Source organism: Neodiprion fabricii, chromosome 2 (genome assembly GCF_021155785.1).
Source record: "Neodiprion fabricii isolate iyNeoFabr1 chromosome 2, iyNeoFabr1.1, whole genome shotgun sequence".
Taxonomy (NCBI): domain Eukaryota; kingdom Metazoa; phylum Arthropoda; class Insecta; order Hymenoptera; family Diprionidae; genus Neodiprion; species Neodiprion fabricii.
In genome coordinates, this window is record NC_060240.1 from 25,876,947 (window position 1) to 25,896,162 (window position 19,216).

The window sequence follows — 19,216 nt, forward strand, 5'->3', positions numbered from 1 at the left end:
CAACAAATGCGTATAAATTCGAACAATGCAGCATAAAATAAGAGTGAAGTACCTCATTTGATTGACAATAATTGGATCTTAGAGTGAATTATCGATTTTCAATGTCTCGTTTAAATTGCGTCGTTTTATTTGTTTACTTTTTTTGTTACACATTGCGATCCCTTGATATTGATTAGGAAATACAAAGCGACATGGAGAAAGAAATATACAGAAGTGAGAAACGGACGACAGAAGAGCCATAATTGCGAGGGCGTTGTTGATTGTTATAATCAATATATTACCATTATTATTATCATTGTCGTTGTCATTATTGCTAGTTTAATTAGCACGTACACGGGCGATTAATCTTCTCCACCCTTTCTGCAAGCCTGTACCAACGGCCTGCGTAAACGGGTTTGTTTTTCTTTTTGAGAATAAAAAATTACCAACACGTTGTTCGCGTCTCCGAAGACCTAATTATCTGATATTAATAATTCTCCGATTAATTAAAGTGTTACGAATTTACGTGAGCTGCTGCCGCATCACTGATACCTCGAGGTATCGAAACTTTGCTAAAGTATAAACACCCTCTTTGATTCCGGAAGATTGTAATTAAGGAAAATATTGACTTGCAGTGTTGACAAAATAATACGATCATCCTGCTAATTAATAGTTATATTTACCGGAATTTAAAATGGATACGATACGTGACTCAACTTTGTTTTTAGTAAATGTAACACGAGGAAAGTAGAATGTGCTTTTTCAAATTAAACCATGAGAGAAAGAATTTCCAGTCTTCGTCTCGTTTTCGAGATTTACTGTAAACGTAATGTCTTAATTTCAACTTGATTTCTCTAATAGAAGCGCAAACTTGAAATTTTTATTTCAACAATTTTCTTTAGTAATCATACGAATACCAGATTATGAATCCATTTTTAATACAGAGATTAAATACTGTTGAACTTAATTGGGAAGGATATTTCTACTCGTCATTATTTTATATTATAATATACAAAAGATCGTGAATTTTGCCATCCGTTTTTTGAAAACAAACGACACTTTGGTCACTTATGACAATTTGATAAATGATGACACTGATAAATTTTTTTTCACCATTGTTGGTATATTTCGTAACAGATCATTAGTTGCAAGTCCAAAAATGTTTTTAAAAATATTTTCGAAGGAAACCAAACTGTGAAGCGGTAGAAAATGAAAGGATCGTAACATTGAGTTTCTAAAAACGCAAAGATCTGTTAGTCGTAGTGTTTGAAAATTTTGAAAGTCAAAGCATAGAAACCGGAGTGGAAAAAGAAGGTCTAAATGTGTGTAAGAATCCAAAATATAGACTCGTGAAAATTCTGATGAAATTCTCCGTATTCTATATTTGTACGTTTCGACTTCCTGCATTTAAAATTCTGTAAAACCTTTTTTCGCGATGTTGCAAAGTCGGTATTGTAATCTTGTTACTTTCTAATCTTCCTTCATTTCCACCAACACTATATACGAGTTCACGTTTGGCTTCACATACTTGGCTACGTTTCAACCTTCCAAATATCGAAATTCTGTTAAATTAAATTCTTGACTCTTTGAAAATTCGATATTTTTGCCCTTTCGTAATACGGCTACTCCACTCCCTGACCCTTGCCCATTTTGATCCAAGGAGCAAAGGCTTCGCGTCCTCTTTCATAAATCCCAAATTAAACGTAGTCGGGCGGATCAGCCTGAGAGACTAGGACGAGGAATGACAAGGTCTTCGTACAGCCCCCGTCAACAGGTGGCTTTGCCCGGGGATTTGGAACAACAATACGACGAATTATCCCCCTCTGTATCTACCTGACAAATCGCGGTTTATATAGCACATAACCAAGCCAGGATCACAAGCTAGTCCTTACACTCTCGGTTCAGAATTTGCAGGACTTCGTCGCGTGCTTAAAAGACCCTGGAATTACATCAGCTCTAATATTATTTTCTGGATTTCCCGGACTCTTTGCGGGAAAAACAAAACCCGCAAAGTACATTTGGAAACGGGCTGGTAGACACTTTTCACTTAACTTGAAAGGTTTTAAGCGGAAGAATCTAGAAATCTGATATACCGGACAAAATTCTCGGTGCTGATTCGATTTTCATACAATTTACATAACATTGTTTTTTACCATGTCAGGATTTTTCAGAATTTATTGCCGATTACGTGACTCTTGCACTTGAAACTTGCAACCTTTTAAATACTGATCATCCGATTTCACTGCGTAGAATCAAACTCTAGACGAAGCAAAAAGTTTGACTCTCAAATTGTCTGTAATCCATCTTTAGTGTTTAGTTGAATTTTTTACAGGAACTTAAAAAATTATCAACTCATAAGAAATGAAGGAACGTTTTGATTTCTTCTCATTTCATACTATGTACAAAAAATTTGTAAATACTCAGTAATCCAATCGTCACATTTATTTTTATAAATTATATCACGATCATCTGTACTTGAAATGTTGAAATTCGATGAAGTTAGGCAAAAATTTGAGCTTTATAGAATTGTTGACTCCTACAATCTCTTGTGAAAATTGAAAATTGGATCAAACTGAAGGATAGAAAGAAAATGTTTATAAAAGTCAATAATTTTTCTCACGGAAAAATTCAAATGACCTGCGATGAATTATTTCCATTTTCTAAACGGTGTTTGCCAAACTTTTTTCAATACAGAATATTATGTTAAACCAATAATAAATATTATATCGACGTGGGAGGTTAAAATTTTAAAGTTAATTATTTTCGAACAATCTTGCACAACTTGTGTCGATTACACGATGAAAATTCCTCCGAACCGAAATTAAGAATTCACCCTGAAACGGACACGTGCTACGAATATGGTATAAAAATCCCGGGTAGTGGGACTAAATAATCCGGAAATGAAAACCCAAGCAGAAACAGTTCACGACAAAAATAACACATTTGAAATTCAATTTAACTTACTTCGATATAGTAATTCAATGTTTTGTCAATTTTTTTCATGGGTTATTAATGACAGGTTATTTTTGTATGGATTATTTTTGTCACGATTCGTTTTTGCCTTGGGTTATTTTTGTTTGCGTTATTAATGGCAGGTTATTTTCGTTTGGATTCTTTATGACAGGTTATTTTCGTATCGGTTATTTTTATATGGGTTATGTTTGTCACGATTCATTTTTGCGTTATTTTTGTTTGCGTTATCAATCGCAGGTTATTTTTGTTTGGATTCTTTATAACAGGTTATTTTTGTATAGGTCATGTTTGCCATGGGTTATAAATGACAGGTTATCTTCGTATCGATTATTTTTATATGGGTTATGTTTGTCATTATTCATTTTTGCCTTGGGTTATCAATGGTTTCGGTTGTTTGCAACAACTTATCCTTGTAAGGGTTATCGTTACGGTAGTCATTAAAGGTCGGTCACCGAATTTTTCCGACATCTCCGCAGCTTGATTCCTAAGCATTCCATTAGCGGACAATACTCGTGCACCTTACCATGGGACTTGCGCAGTCGAGATGAAGATGTTTTGTCCACAGGTACCGAAAGCGTCGATGTGAAGCCCGGTTGCGTTGTCATGGGTCAGGGCTAGGCAGCTTTCGGCCCATCGTTGAGCAGCCCTCGCGGCTCCCCTGTGCCATTTCTGCAACAAAGAGAACAAAGGAATAGGAAGTGAAAAAAAATTGCTCGTCATTTCTTCCCGATATTATAGTTCATTATTTTCTTATCTCTATTATAATTTATCATATTATCATCGCGCTCACCGCGATCCAACACGCCATGCGCCAGTTAATTATACTTAACGAGGCTTTCCCAGGAGACGAGAGATTCCATGGGAGCCTAAAAATATCTATAAACGATTCCCATCGAAGTTCTAGAGCTTTCGAAACTCTGAACGCGTTCAAAGACTCGATATTGCGTTCTTCTATGGGGATTCCATGGGAATTCGATCATCGTTATCGGAATCCTACGGGATTTAAAGAACTTTTCATGGAATCCCCTGGAATTTTTATAAATTTACATACATATTTTGTAGAAAGTTCAACGGGTATTAGAAATTTGATGAGATCTTTGTTCGTTGTCGCGTTGATAATAATCAAGAAGAAAAAAAAAAAAATTTCCACCTGATTCATGCATGACCGTAAATTTAGGGGGGAAAAAAAAAACCTCTCGAAAAAAGACGTTACGAAATCTACAACATATGCGAAAAGATAATTCATGCGCGAGCTGACTCGCCGGTTTTTAATGGGATATATCGAGTTGGGAATTTTGTCGGAGGGAAAAGCACCGCGTATTATACGCAAAGAAACGCGCACACTTCGGTATCATGTGCGCGAAATTTTCCGGTTGAACCGAAGGGAATTTCGCGGTATTATATATGGCGAGTGAGCAGCTCAGTCGTTCGTGTGGGGCTTCGATTCACCCCGTTGCCCACGGCCATCAAAGACCTTCGAAGGGCAGTTTACCAGAGTCCTGAGCCGCGAACGGGCAAGCCGAAGCCCGCGGAATGATCGCTGGGGATTTTAGAGAGATTTAAAACGAGTATAAACGATTTTCAAAACTTTTTTCAACCATTCCCCCGGCTTTAAAAGTCCTTTGGCTGAATTATTTCAACGAAATGCCGCGAAAGTTTCGGAGACACGGATCAAGCAGAATTAGATATTATACGGAAACAAAGGAAGAGAAAATTGTGATATGTTTTTATTGAAAATTTTCAACCGAAAATATTCCCTTTAGAATTTTCACCTCCGTTAAATTGCTGCGCGTTTATTATCAATATTTACCAACCACGTGGATGTTTAAGAGAATGTTTTATTCGAAGCAGCCTACTTTTTTCTCACGCACACGAGTCGTAAGGGTTCCCGGGCATTAAAATGAACGACCGACCCCGGCGCACCGATTTATTCGCGAATATTTTACGAAAATATATCGTATCGTATTCCGCGTACGTGCAAGTATACTCGCATAAAGTACAAACATTCAGGCGCATAGTGCATGGTAACGATGTTACCGGGTTGTGGATAACAAGAACATTTTTATGTGCCTTATATACGGTAACAATGAAAAGCGGCAAATTTTTTTCTCATTTTTATTTCGACCCGAAACTGTTTCAAATTTTTTTAGAAATGATTTAGGCCTATTGAAAATTTCGAAAACTTACTTTGGATACATATTATAATTCAATTTTTATTCAAAGAAATTTCATACGCAATTTCCCCTTGTTTAAAAGCAACAATTTCTTCGCTTACCCCCGAAAAATTTGTTTTAAATAGCAGAAAGTGAATCCTGACAGAAAGACATCTGTTGTTGAAGACGATTTCAAAGATTGTCGCTTTTGGAATTCGAAGTTTTCCCATTCGAATAACACGGGAAAAATGTCACGTTTTTTCTAAATTGTTAGCACTCAGCCGAATTCAATGAGACAGACTTGACTCTGAAAGCACTTTGTAGAAATTTAAATTCTCTAGAAAAGTGTCCGCCGAGCGAAACCCGAAGCTCAAACAGTTCAAAAGTTACAGACCTCGACTCGAAAGTCAAACCCATCTTCAAATTCCTTAGTCACTGAAGTATCGAGTTCGAAATCGAAATTAAAACCACACTTTTGTAGAGAATTTAATTCGCTGTATGAAACATTTTCAAGGTTGAAGTCTATTTAATTAAGTGCAGTTACGTGGTAAAAATTTTTTGAAAAGCCGACATCTTGCACGTGTCATTCGAATAGAAAAATTTCGAGAGCGAGCTTTTACGATTAGATTTTGAAAATCATTTTCCTAGAGAATTTTTTCTTTCTTAATTTTAACCAGTCTTTCTTTCAGTTATGATCGAAAAACGAACTCTGCTTTGAGACGAAAGTCATGCGATAAAACCCGCGTATATTCATGTTTTCATAAATTTGACGCGACGGAACGAACGATCAATTTCGAATTCGATGAAAGACGTTTTTCACTCCACGCCTTAAGCCGGACATCGGATTTTCAAAGTCCAATAAAGTAGTTCGCTTGACGGAAGATTGTACTCAGAGACCATGAACCCGTAACGGATAACTGTGTTATAACATGAATGATAACAGCTTGGGTAATAAAGTATGAATAAAAGATGAAAGCAAGTAGGTAACGTCGGCCAAAGACAACAGTTTATACAAATGGTTTCCGCACGCGTTCCGAGTGCTGAGTGCTTTTCCCTCTCTCGTGAGTGGGTTACAATATGTGTACAATAAGGTAGGCGAACAATGAGTCTATTTGAAAAGAACTAAAAGCATGCATTACTAATTACGGTGATTCGTTAAAGCTCCTAATCGACCACCACTTCGGACTTACCATGGCGAGCATGTTCGCCGCCGTTGGAGTTACGTGGGTCCTGAAAAAGTTGTGGTAGAGGACTATCTTCTTCTGAACTTTCTTCGTCGATGGTATGAGAACTTTCGTTGGTATTCTGTCCCCGTATAACTTTGGCCCTGCACAACGAAGAATACGAAGTCAAAAAACAAAACAACTTGGTAAACTGATACATAAGTGGACTATTCACAAACTTCACTCTTCGGCGATTAAGCAGTTGCAAGAATTTCATCGATAATTACGAATTGAAAACTACTTTCTCATTGATAGACGGCTGTGTCGCAAGACATTCAACGTTAAATCGGCCGCAAAAAACATTTTATCCCGAAGAAGAATCGTTATTTGTACTGAAATGAAATGTACGGTAAGAATACGAAAACCGTAAAAAGAAAAGCTTGGAAGCTTTTGCCTCTTTGATTCCATTTTACTTCAATAATCGCGAAAACTTTGAATCCAATCGGCTACTTGTCATTTTTCAAAGCACTTAGCGATCCATTTCAAAGACAATTTTCACCAGAGTGTGCAACGTATCGAGTTTCGGTCATGTTAATCTTGCTCCAAAGTCAGCGAGAATTCGTGGCGAGGCTGTACGGGTAATGTGCACACCGAGACAATCCGGTAATGAAACTGTTACACGGGAGTTCGAAGATTAATCACCACCGAGTCTAGTTGGCTGGTAGTGTTGTTAGTGGGTTAGTTAGGGATACTGTACATGGCTTACTACGGTCCGTCCTCCACGGCGTAGCGGCTGGAAGGGTGGCCGCTACCGCAATCCACATCCATATCCACCTCATGCTTCTGGACGTATCCTTTCCCGAGCGATCACCTGGAATTCTGAAAAACAAAAGAAACACCTCTTAGTTTCAAAATTGGAGTGTCCGATTTATTCGATTGTTCCTAAAATATGGGATAGGACACGAATGACTGGCGGATGGTGGAGCATCTCCGATCTTCCAAACACACCAAGATTTCACGCTTCGTGTTCAAATCTGGGAATATCAATTTTTACACATTCCCTGTGAAAATTGGAAAAATTCCCAGAACTTGTAGCTTCTGAGTTACAGAGGTTTGAACTTGACCGATAGGATACTAGCACGTCATTTTCAAGGAGGTGTGTCGCAGTTCCCTCATTCATCAACTTCCAACATCCATAACACGATAGTATCGGTGCAGCAGAATTTTCATAATAGCAGTTTAGTCTCAGACACTCTTAAATTTCATGATATTCACCAATTTGTACGAATAGATCGTCAAATTGTTTATAACAGGGCTGTTGGACTATGGAATTGAAACGACCCGGTCATGTACTGTCCAATATTTTTTAGTTTACCCAAGTTTAACTAGACCGAAATAATGCAGCGAGAGCAAGACTTGCAGTCAAAATATTAGGAAAGTGTTGCAGTGAACAATTGAGTTGTTAGTTAGTGCGAAGAACAGCCAATCAACGAAAAAAACAGGATCTGATTTCGAGGTAAGAAAGGTTACGAACAGAGAGGACTTTCTTACGAAGGTTTCATTGGTATGCAGGTCACATAACCTCACCCAATTGATACTTTTTCTACAGTTCTGAAATTGTTTGAAATGTTTTAGGAATATCTTGTCATTGATATTACATTGTCAATCTAAGGCGCGAATTTTGAAAAGAAACAGATAGTAAAAGTTGCGAATTTGATTCGCACGCCAGCGGTTTTCGTTTGTAAAAAATTTATATCGAGATATGAATGTTCGAAGTTTTATTACTTTTGTTTAATTCGACACGCTTTCCTTCGCAAAGCTAGCTATGCGGACAAAAATGACTGGATTAGTATAGGTATACAGAGTGAATTCCTAACGACCGCATGGTCCGTCGTTTGCTAAAATTTATGCTAAGGTAACACCGAATTTTTCGTTTCTGAAATGGCTGAAAAACGTGTGATCAAAAAGTACTTCCAACCAGATTTAAAGTTTGGTAGAAAATTTCTAGCGCTTCGCTGTAAAAATTTCTTACGCATACACTTTCGTCACAGTGGATTGAAATTTTTTTTCAGAGCATACATTACCGCAGTTTAAACCTTGTTTAACGGAATTTTTGATCACATCTTTTTTAGTCATTTCGAGAACGAAAAACTCGCTATTCTCACAATTTTACCGGAGTTCCCTCTTAATGCGCATGCGCTAAAATTTGAGGACTACTGTTTACCAGGATCACCAACTGTCTCTAACCTCAAAAATTTCGACAGTTGTGGATTGAGCAGATATGCCACTGACAACTGTCAACATTTTTGAGGTTAGATACATCGCAACGAACTGTAATCTAGATTTAAGACGTACCGTGCAGTTGTCAGAAATTCGCTTTGCATAATCACCAAAATTCATGCTAAGATTCCTCGGCTAAACATCCTTATCGCCTATTGGTCAGCTTCGCAGCTCTGTAACTCGGAAACCACGAGAGAAACGTTTTCGCTGAGAAATCACAGTCTCAGTTTTTCCCGTGGAATATTTATTCCATCTTGATCACTTACGAGACTCACACGACAATGAATCATATCGCACATCGCACGTGCACTGATATATCGCTCGCGTGATATTTATTGCAAAACCGAACGTATTCCCAGTCGGTTTCGAAGGCGATACACCGTCCTTAAAAGCGCATCAGGAAATTGAGAAAAAAAAAGTCTGCGATAAGGCCTGAGAGGTATTTCCGGGGCTAGAAACGGGCTGCGAGGGCAAGGGCACAGATGGAGCTATGGTAATGATGTAAATCCTTTCGGGGGCGTCGATAGCTAGTCGATACCACACCAAACTCGGGGGTCCCAACCCATCGGACACGCGTTTCTTGCTCGGCCTCCCCGCACCTTCGATATCCCGCATATATCAAGCTTTTTCCAATATTCCCTTACGACCGACCAAATCGCGGTGCTCGACTAACGCGAGGCTCGTTCTTGTAATAATGGGACCGCGATAGCCGATAGGCCCATCCTGCGAAGATGTTATATATAAGGTAGACGAGAAGCGAAAGCTACAGCGTTCGAAATACCCGTTGTGGTGAGTACCCTTTATACGACCGCGAAGGGATTGTGTACGACATTCGTACCCTGATCCTTGAATTCTTTTATTATTCTTATTATTATTATTATTATTATTATTTCTGTTGTTAATTCCGTTTCGAAGGTTTACAACTGATTCGTTAACCGAAACAATTGAGTTTTTTGGTAAACCACCGAAATCTTTAACTCGAACTACTGATAAGAGTAGTGGAAAAATGGAAAATAAACTTTGGAAGTTTGTTTATTCTTGCGATACTGCGCGTAAAATTCGATTTTACGCACTGGCTGCACGATATGGATGGACCTATTTCAAGCGTTTGCAGAGATTGTGGAACGATTTTTGGATTTTTCGAAATTTTGTACAATCAAGCGTGTGGATACGAATAGACGGCTGATGAAGTAACTGTTTTTACGAATTCATATTTAGACAGGCGATCACTCATTCGATTATGGTTTCTTTGTAAGAAAAACAAAGAAATCGAGCTGCGTTAACGTCTTTTTTTTAATATCGGAATCAAGTAACAGAAAACATTGCTATAATTGACAATAACGTCATGCGTCTTACTCGGTAACATATTTCACGTCGCCCTAGGTATTCGAAAAGCGGTTGAACCGAATTCACTCCAAATGTGGAAACAGTATTTTCGGATAGTCGGCGCTTTCTTCCATGATCCAAATTTTTTCTCCTACCAAGCGTTGGTCATTTGAAGATGAAATCCGGTTTTTGTCACAAATTTACGACTTTTTTCAACTTAATAAGACGTAAAAAGGATGCCAATTAAAAAAAAAAAAAAAAACAAGTCGTGGGAAAGAGGTTTAACCATATAACAATACTTTCTCCAAATCTGAAGTAAATCGGTTTGCGTCATTCTTGAGATTACATGAACACCGCAAAACGTGTCACAGAGTGAAATAGTTGACGTTATTAGCAATAATAATGCTTTCTGTCACTTTGTTTGGCATAAAAAAAAAGTTGTGGGAACGAAGCTCGATTTAAATGCATTTGAATTTTTCATTGGACAATTCAGTCAGGGCGGCAGTGCAGATTCATCCTGCAGTACCATCGCTGACCGGTCGCTAACGGCTGAATCTGCATTACCAACGTAGCCGAATTGTCCAAAAAATTAGCCGTCTCATAATTACTGACCGCTAGTTGGACGTTAGGTTGGCAACAATTCGCTGCGCATGCTGGTCTGCATTCGCTCTTGTCTATGTTGACACATGCGCACTCGGCCGTTCAGTTTCAACAAATATTTTGGGAACATTTACGTCTCGAATCGTCGTGAGATTTGCAAAATTCGATAAACTTTTGGTCATCGTTCCAAAGATGATATTATCAAGTCCAAACTGCATATTTCAAAAATGATGAAATCCGCTAGCCGTAATTGAGTCTTAACGAAGTTGGCAATGAGCTGAAAAACTGGCGAATCGATTCGATTACGGATATCGTCGAAACGTCTAGCTCAATCCATTCCACTATCACATCGAATCAATGGGTTAAATTTTTCCGGAACAAGAGATGCTCGATTCCCGTTCGCCCGTTCAATAATACAGCTATAAACTAAAAGAGCGAAAGCCAGTCGCGCTATTTGTCACGAAGGGTCGTGCTCCGGCTATCAAAGAAGGGGCGACGCTGTGTTCTTCGGTTGAAAAAAAATCCCTCGAAGACGATTCCAACTTCGGTAGTACAACAATAAACCAGGCGAGTGAGAAAATAGTCGCTCCAGTCGAGGGGGTCTGTCTTCAATGGGGAATTGAAAAGGGTTGAACGATTTCAACGGCCAAGATTCGAAGGGTGGCTCTCGGCGGCTGTCGCACCCGGGGATATTCGATTGTCGGATATGACGTAGGGCGTCGGGGGTTTCGGAAAAGGGACAGATAGCTGCCTATGCGAGATTGCTAAGATAACGGGGAGGCATTAGGGGAGGGTATTGGCCGGTTAGCCCTATTGTTATTGGAGGCGAATGCCCGCACCTTTCCTCCGAATTATATCACGGACCACGGACTGATCCCACGCTATACGGAGAACCCATATCCCCTATCGGCGAATCTGAACCACCCACGGCTTCCCTTATTCTCAATTTCCAGCAAGCTTACTTCATTTCCGGATTAGGTATTGCCTGATATTGCCCTGCAAGAGTTGCGGAAAATTGTACCCGTCACGTGATTTAGGCCTCGTTTCACATGCCGGGTAATTCGGGGCGTCCTGTGGTACCTAAATTTGAACTTTGACAAGTTTGAAGTTGAGTTTTTATTTTTTTAGACTGGGTGGTCAGTTTTCGAAAATAGTTTTATTGCGATCCGTTCGAAGTATTGAGGAATTCGAAAACGATGTCCGAATTTGAATTGTGAGTCGAATGAAAGATTTTTCAGAAATTTGCTGTCTGAAGTTGAGTTCAGGTTTTCGTTCGAATTGTTATTTTGATGAAACTGTGAAGAGCCATCTGAAAACGGTTGAAATTCGATTTTGATGTTTAATCAAATTTATCAAGAATATTGATTCTTCCTGATTTTAGTTTTCGTAATTCTGTCAAGTTTTTTTTCAAAACGCAAATAATCAACATCACCGAAGTCCAAATTTGAATGAAAATTTTTATTTCAATCGCGAAGAAGAATTTTCCTGACAACTCAGGCTCCAAGTTTGATTTCAAATCTATACGCGAGGCATAATTTCCTACATGAAAATTCTTTCAAGTAAGAATTTGTTGAAAAAAAAAACTATCGCCTAAAATTTCGGTAAATTTCAAACGGATGAAAAAGATTAAAAATCAACGCTACATCAGCTATCTTCGAATTATTTACCATTACTCCCAATTATGTCAAATAATTATCAGATTACTCACCAATACCCCGCTCTGTTTCCAAATTAATTAACCCCATCAGATTTTCCCTAATAAATAAACTCCAACCCTTCAACCTTATCCCCGGTCTGAGCTGACGAGAAGGTTGTAAAAGAAATTGTTTCGCTCGGGGGCGAGATAAGGCCTCGGGGTTCCTCTTCCTCGTTTTGCTTCGTCTTCGGCAATCTAATTCCATAAACCGAGAAGCTTGCAGAACATCCGGCTCAGAGCGGAAAAGGTGAGTTGACGACGCGGAGGGTTTTTGATTCCCATTAATCCAACGAAGTGGGTACTCGACTCACAGGACGGTGTCCGGGCTACTGGTACAGCGGCAATAAAGTCTGAAGTATGCTACTTCCACGGGGGTTTCATTAATCACCCGGCTGTCCGCACGCCTCGCCGTTCACCCCCGGTAAATATTTTATTTCCTCGAGTTTGAAACGGGGGGGGGTTCAGACGCCATCCGCCTTGGCCATTCACCGTTCACCGTTTTCTCTCGCTCCATGGGTATACCGAGAATCAAACTAAATTATCCGGAGCGGTTATACGGGGGTAATAATAAATTACCGTGCCCTAATCGCGCAGCGAGTGGCAGGCAAGTGCGGGGCACGATTTTCTTGTATCTCAAAATCAGTGGAAAAAGAAACTTTTCAGACTATCGCGCAAATGCTGAACGAACCGACTTTCACTCTCGTGCCTGAGGAAACTGGGTCTCTCTCCTTGAAGCCCCCTTCGTCTACTGATAATATTGTACGTATTTCAGAGACGGGGTAAGGAGTAAAAAGTTATTGTTGTATCCGTAATTACGACGACGTGATAAATTGCCGACCTACGCCAAACTGATCGGACACGCTACCGTCTAACTATACGTTATACTATACGTTAACTTGGCGACGATGATATTTGACAAATTTTTTCACTGTATTAGTATCGGATGATTGTTTCAAATTAGAATGATTTTATCATTTTTTACCGAAACAGTCAGGTCTGAAGATTGAGTTTTTACTGTAGAAAAAAAATCCTTCCAAAGTATAAACGTGTAAAAAATGTACTGCTTTTTCAGTTTCGTTGGAGAATTTTTTCAAATCATCGTGAGTGCGGTTTTGCATGGATCAAACTGTGAGGACGATCGAATTATCTTCAAGAATGATGACAGCTTTCTCCCGCTTTCAACCGAGAAAGCAGAAACTAGAAAAATGAAGACTTTTTGTATCTTTCCTTCAAAATGGCGGACTTCAGTCGATCTTCCGCGATCTACGAAACGAGGTATATGTTGTTGTTTTTATCAAAGTAAAGTCAGTCAGAAATATTGCGCAAAGAAACTGGAGCGAGTATACTTTTCTACAAGTTATTTAAATAGTGGAAACAATCGTTCAGATGTTGTTTTGGAAGAAAGAAAAAGTGTAAAAAAATTTCCCTCGTCTGAAACAATTTAATGCTTTCTCCTTTTCTCTTTTTAATTCACGATGTGACCGAAGTTCTGAACGCACGTTCAAACGAAAATTCAAGGAACCAATACCGTCGGAACTTTTTCAGAAATACTTTTTTACCAATTGAATTGCAAATGTATCAATCTGTGCTACTTTTGAAGAAAACTTTTACGCACAGTGAAAAGGTGGTGCGAAATAATCACTTTAGTATAAGCTTGTTTATACTTTCGTTGAAATGAACGTTCAAAACTTTGAGCACATAATTTGCGAGGATATTTACCAATTTTATAATAATATTCCAAAGCTCTCAGCCAAATTATGAATCAAAAATATATAAATTTGACGTGTATCAGTGTCAAATAGGTCGAATATTTTTTTCATCCGCATTCTTAATGGTCGGAATAATTTCTTCTTCAATTTTTCCGACTCTCAAAGTTTCCCACCAATTTCCATTACAAAGAATTCTTCGTAATGGTAAAACTGAACGTAAAAAGCATCCTTATTGACGGTGTATAATTTCCGTGTGCTTTTCAATCGTTCGATTCGAATCAATGGTACTCGAGAAATATGCAGATCCGAATGGACGCTGTTCGTTTATCCCATGCGTGAATTGATGCGTTGATTACTGCCTGGAAAATTGGCGAATCTGTTGCGAAGGGCGCCTTTGCAGACTGCGCGCCTACACGACTGCCTCGGTGAACATTTTTTCCCGGTCAAATTCTGTGAAACAAGCTCGTCAAAAGAGATAAACTAAAAACGGAAAGCTTGTGAAGAGATCCAGATCGGTGAAAAAAATTTTATTATCATCATATTAGAAGGGTTCTGTATGAGATATTCCAGATATTCAAGGTTCACGTGTAAGAAACATCCGTTTTCCTGGCAATCGAAACTAATTGGTAAGAATAATGTTGTCCTTTTTCGAAACTTTTAGATACTCGTTAAAAAGCGCACGTAAAATTCTTCAGAAATCTGAAGAAGAACTGTCAGTTTTACTCTTCAAAGCTGTTACTGTGTTTCCAGCAAAAAATTTGGTATTTAAAAAGTTTATTAGATTTAAATCCGATAACCATAAATTGTAATTTTTTCAAGCATGAAGTGGTAAAATTGCACAGCAGAACTATGAAATGAGAATAAAATCTATGAGAAGTCGTTCACTGAGAAAGATTTAGGGTATTTTCTTTTCTTTTGCGATTCCTCTTTTTCGTATGCACAGTAAAAAAAAAAAGTAAGATTCGATACGTATTATTGATTGTAAGAAATTTAAAAAAATGATTCGATGGAAATTCGTTAAATTCATAATCACACATATCAAAATGATGTAACTTAAAGTGACTACGACTCAAACGACTTGACACAAATTCAAACAGTTTTCACTGGCTTCAAGCGGGATTTAAAGACTTCTTGTAAAAATCAATACTGAACAATTTGAAGACGATTTTCAAGGAGTTGACTGTTCGGAATCGGTGTATAAATTATTTACAATGGTTTGCTGAATTCCGGAAAGTCGCAAAGGTGCGAATCGGCGATTTTTCCTAAACGCGCATCGTTACAGGAACGTAAATCGATTCGACGCCGGGCCATCAAACATTTAATTACGTAAATGCGACGGATGAAAAACTCGAGGGCGAAGAAAATTCGGCTCCCGAATCGTTACCACAGTTAAATGCATCAGGGAACCGTCGAAACAGAGTCCAGTCAATGAGATCCATTAATCATTTTCGTCGGTCTGAAGGCGTTCGATTCTCCGTTTCATGCTCGGGCGATCGGTGAAACGTCGAAGAAACACGGGACAATGATTCGACAAAATTTCTGCCTGCCTTTATTTCCCGTTCGGGCAAATTTCGAATCGCCATCTATCAAAGACTTTGGAGGGTAGCCGTCCAGCCAAACGTACGTTGTCCAAATATTTTTTTTTTTTTTTTTTCGTTTAGTTCTCCGTATCATCCCGAAAGAATTTCGTAACTTCCTGGGGCGGGTAGCTTTGATCGATGTTTTTAATTTGCGACGTGAATAGCGGCAACTCGGCCTCTGCTCCAAATAGACACGAGCTTTTTGGCGGACGGAATCCCCGCAAAACCGCGGCTACTATATTCCCAACCCCAGGGGTACAGGAGCCGATGTTGCCAGGGAATATTTCCCTGGAGAGAAAATTTCCCAAAATGTGCGGTCAGTTTCTTTTTCAATAAACAATTTTTTTTGTTTTCTTCATTCTTTCGCATGCTTTATTATTTTTCGGATTCTTTTTTCTTTCTTTCTTTTTTTTTTTCTTTTCTTTTCTTTGGTTTTTTTTGGCCCGGAGATTTTTCATCGCTCTGCTCACCCGCTCAGTTTTACTTTGTTTATACGAATGTTTTTGGGTAAAACGATGTAAAGCTCGTATACAGAGAGAAAAATTTGTAGTTTTGATTGTTGTACGAGTATTTGACTGTTTTCATTTTTTTTTTGATAGCCGGATGATATCTTTCTGGGTAAAAAATGAAAAGGAGTTACTGTTATTGATTTTAAGGGATCTTTTAACTGAAACAAAGTAGTCGACCAAATAAACGGTCTCAATTTTGCAATAACTAGAAAATGTTTTACCCATTGACAATTATGATCACACTATAGAGTTTCGTGTAACACATTTACTTATAATTTCAACAACACTCAAACTCTCACTGTAAAGATATCTTTTTTAGTAGAATTTTTCAGTAAATATGACAGTTGAAATGTTTCTCAGACTGTGATATTATTTGTCGATGAAATTTTCTTGCGTACTTTGCACAATCAATAACTTCCTCGATGTAAATCAATTTCACCTCACTTTCATCGGTTATCTCATCTTAATATATTCAAACAGCGTATTCCTTATCCATAATATATTTGTTTCTAATTTATGGAACGAACAAAAAATATTTGGCAGAGATCCGACATCTGTTCAATGTCAGTATTTCATTTTGTTATTGCATATCGAATTGTCCTAGAGCTGAAACTCTAATTTTTTTGTTGCTCGACGACAAAATCATAGTTCGGACGTTTTCACATTTTATCTAAATTAACAGTGTGTTTTATTTCGTAGTTATAAATTCACGATAAAATTCATAGCTCAGTATTCATAATTTTGTGTTATGAGGCAGGAGAATCCCCGAAATAAAAAAAAAAAAATTACGAATACTTTTCTATTCTAGTTGCTTTCGTAAGTTATCTTTTTTATTTAGAAATCTCCTTTGAAGTCTCTTGCTTCTAAAAATTTTATTCCGAATTTTTAATGTCGAAAACAACGAGATTCTTTTACCGTTTATCTAACGAACCACGAGATGACGTATTTCAATTAATGTTGGAATCAAAAGTATACGTAACGACAAATTTCGTGTCCTGTCTGCATCTTGTGAATTCGGTTACTCCTTTAAAGAAAGTAGTGTGAAAAAATTAAAAATGAAAAGTATAAATCCGCCAAATAGAACACTTATCGCAAATGAATAAAAAGTATCAAACTCATCGGGTGGAAAATCGATTTTGTAGTTCAAACACGTAACGTACACATTTCCATTTCATTTCTTTCTGTAATGGAAAATATTGTGAGAATGCCGGTACAGTGATGAAATTTTTTTTTTTTTTCTACAAAAATAGCGAGAGAATTCCGTGGAATCGGTCCTCGGCAATTTTTCAGTCTGCATGAAACCGTTCCGATATATACTGCATAATAAGCCAGTAAAAAACTCAGACTGCCTGCAGCAGCGTCTCGACTCTCGGGTAGGTACATCACGTCTGCAAATACGTGCATGAAATTTTCCTCCTTTCACCCCCCCCCCCCCCCCTCACTTTTTTTCCTCATCGAGTACGAACAGTGCGTCTGTGAGTCACAGAAAATTACGAGACGTCGAGAGAAAAATGAAACACGGCAAACGTACATCTTTACGTATATTATACAAGACTCTCCAATATTCCATGACAAGTATGAATAGTATACCAAAATGTTTATTTCACACAGTTTTTGTTTTTTTTTTTCTTGTTTTTTTATGCAATTTTTTACGATTTACCTCAAAACGGGTTTCAAATCACGGAAAGATCAGACTTTTGACACGAAAAAGACATTGGCACGGATTTTTTTTCGATGACAGGAAGTTTTAGATTCAAAAAGGTGAAATTGTTTAACGCGTTTTCCGTAAGCGATAAGAACTGCGAGCGTAGAAACTAAAAAGTCTTCGTATACACTGTATTATACTGTGAAAATATAGTGAACTCGAAATTTTTACTGTAAAAAGATGGGTAAAAATTTAGTGGATAAACCTAAAACCTACAAATGTATTGAAAATTTTATTTTAACATAACCATGCTGAATAGTTTTTGGGCGTATCTACATATAATTGTTGGAATGTTTTCACGGAGATTGGGATTGAGATAAAGAAACGACTATGAATACCATTGGCATCATGTGACGCTGGAAAAATCAGGCATGCATGAGCTTTTGTCATACACGTTTATTTACCCAACATTCTCTCTCAACTCAACCGGCCATTCAGGGGAGCTTTTATTTTTTCCTCCTTTCTTATCCATGTTTCGGAATTGAGGTGACGCAGTCTGCGATTCGCCTCGCATTTTTGATATTCACATGTAATTGAAAATTGAAAAATCGAAAGTCGAAATAAATTAACGCACGAAAGGTAAATATCTGAGAAATACATCGAGGAAGTGAGAAATATCTAGCAAGAACTATACGTGCAGTAGAAAAGTTCTGTCAATCTAATAAAATTGTAACCGATATGGAGTCGAGCCGAAATTCCCCGAACACATTTCCACCCACTACACAGTTTGTACAGATCTGTGAAAATCAATGCATACGCAAGAGGTGTTTCATTTTTTCCCCTCTCGTTTACGTTTTTTCATCAACTTTTATGTTCTAGGATAGAAAAGCTTTCCCCGAAATGTCGACATTCCCTGTTTTCCTTTCTGAATTCATTTTCGGCTTCCTCCTCTTCCCTTTATCTTCTTTCGCCTATATTTTTAACACCTTTGTAGCCAGCAGCTGCGCCTCATCGCCACCTCGGCATGCATATAACCGTAAATGTAGCTACAGTGTTGAGCCGTTTCCCTGCGGTCACTTTTGTAACCTGAAAAATTCAGTTTTCGCTGTACCTGCTATACATATACGTATAAGATGAAGCTCTGTGCAACCGAACCTGAAAAGTTCAGACGGGTTTTTGTCTTTCGTATACATCTATGTTTCTGTTCGAAGTGAAAAACTAAAAAATACCGGCAAAGTTTCACTCGAGGAAATGGAATACTAATGCGAGTAAATATTACTTGCTTTTATTCTGGCTGGGGTGAAAAAATCTTTTCAAATTTATTCCACCTTGAGTCAATTTTTAATTTTTCGTTTGAGTAACTCGTGCTTTTCAAAATTAAAACAAAGTTGTAGCTTTGAATGTTTTCTTTATTCTTGCCGAAAAGTTTTTAACACGTAAATTTTAATGTTCGTAACTCGTGCAAAGTTTTCTTCCACTTATTGTACATATATTTGCGTGGAATTTTTTATGCGCATAATAAGCTACATCGGTTAATCTACATTTTTCGTTATTTTACAAACCTCGAAAATAGAAACGAGTTTTGTTACTGAAATCAGAAAAT

The 19,216-nt window shown here is 37.9% G+C and overlaps 1 protein-coding gene across 8 annotated transcripts in view; it reads right to left on the minus strand.

Annotated features, from left to right (window-relative positions):
- LOC124175401 (cysteine-rich venom protein DIS1-like) overlaps positions 1-19,216 on the minus strand; it is an 84,120-nt gene that overhangs the window by 7,389 nt on the left and 57,515 nt on the right. For 5 of the 8 annotated variants that reach the window (XM_046555622.1, XM_046555621.1, XM_046555623.1 and 2 more), the window contains 3 exons: positions 7,026-7,147; positions 6,296-6,432; positions 3,476-3,621 (listed from right to left, as the gene is read on the minus strand). In XM_046555622.1, coding sequence (XP_046411578.1) covers positions 3,476-3,621; positions 6,296-6,432; positions 7,026-7,107 — 365 coding nt within the window. In that variant the 5' untranslated portion in view covers positions 7,108-7,147. The remainder of the gene's footprint in view (positions 1-3,475; positions 3,622-6,295; positions 6,433-7,025; positions 7,148-19,216) is intronic. The other 3 variants (XM_046555627.1, XM_046555624.1, XM_046555625.1) reach the window with 1 other exon arrangement.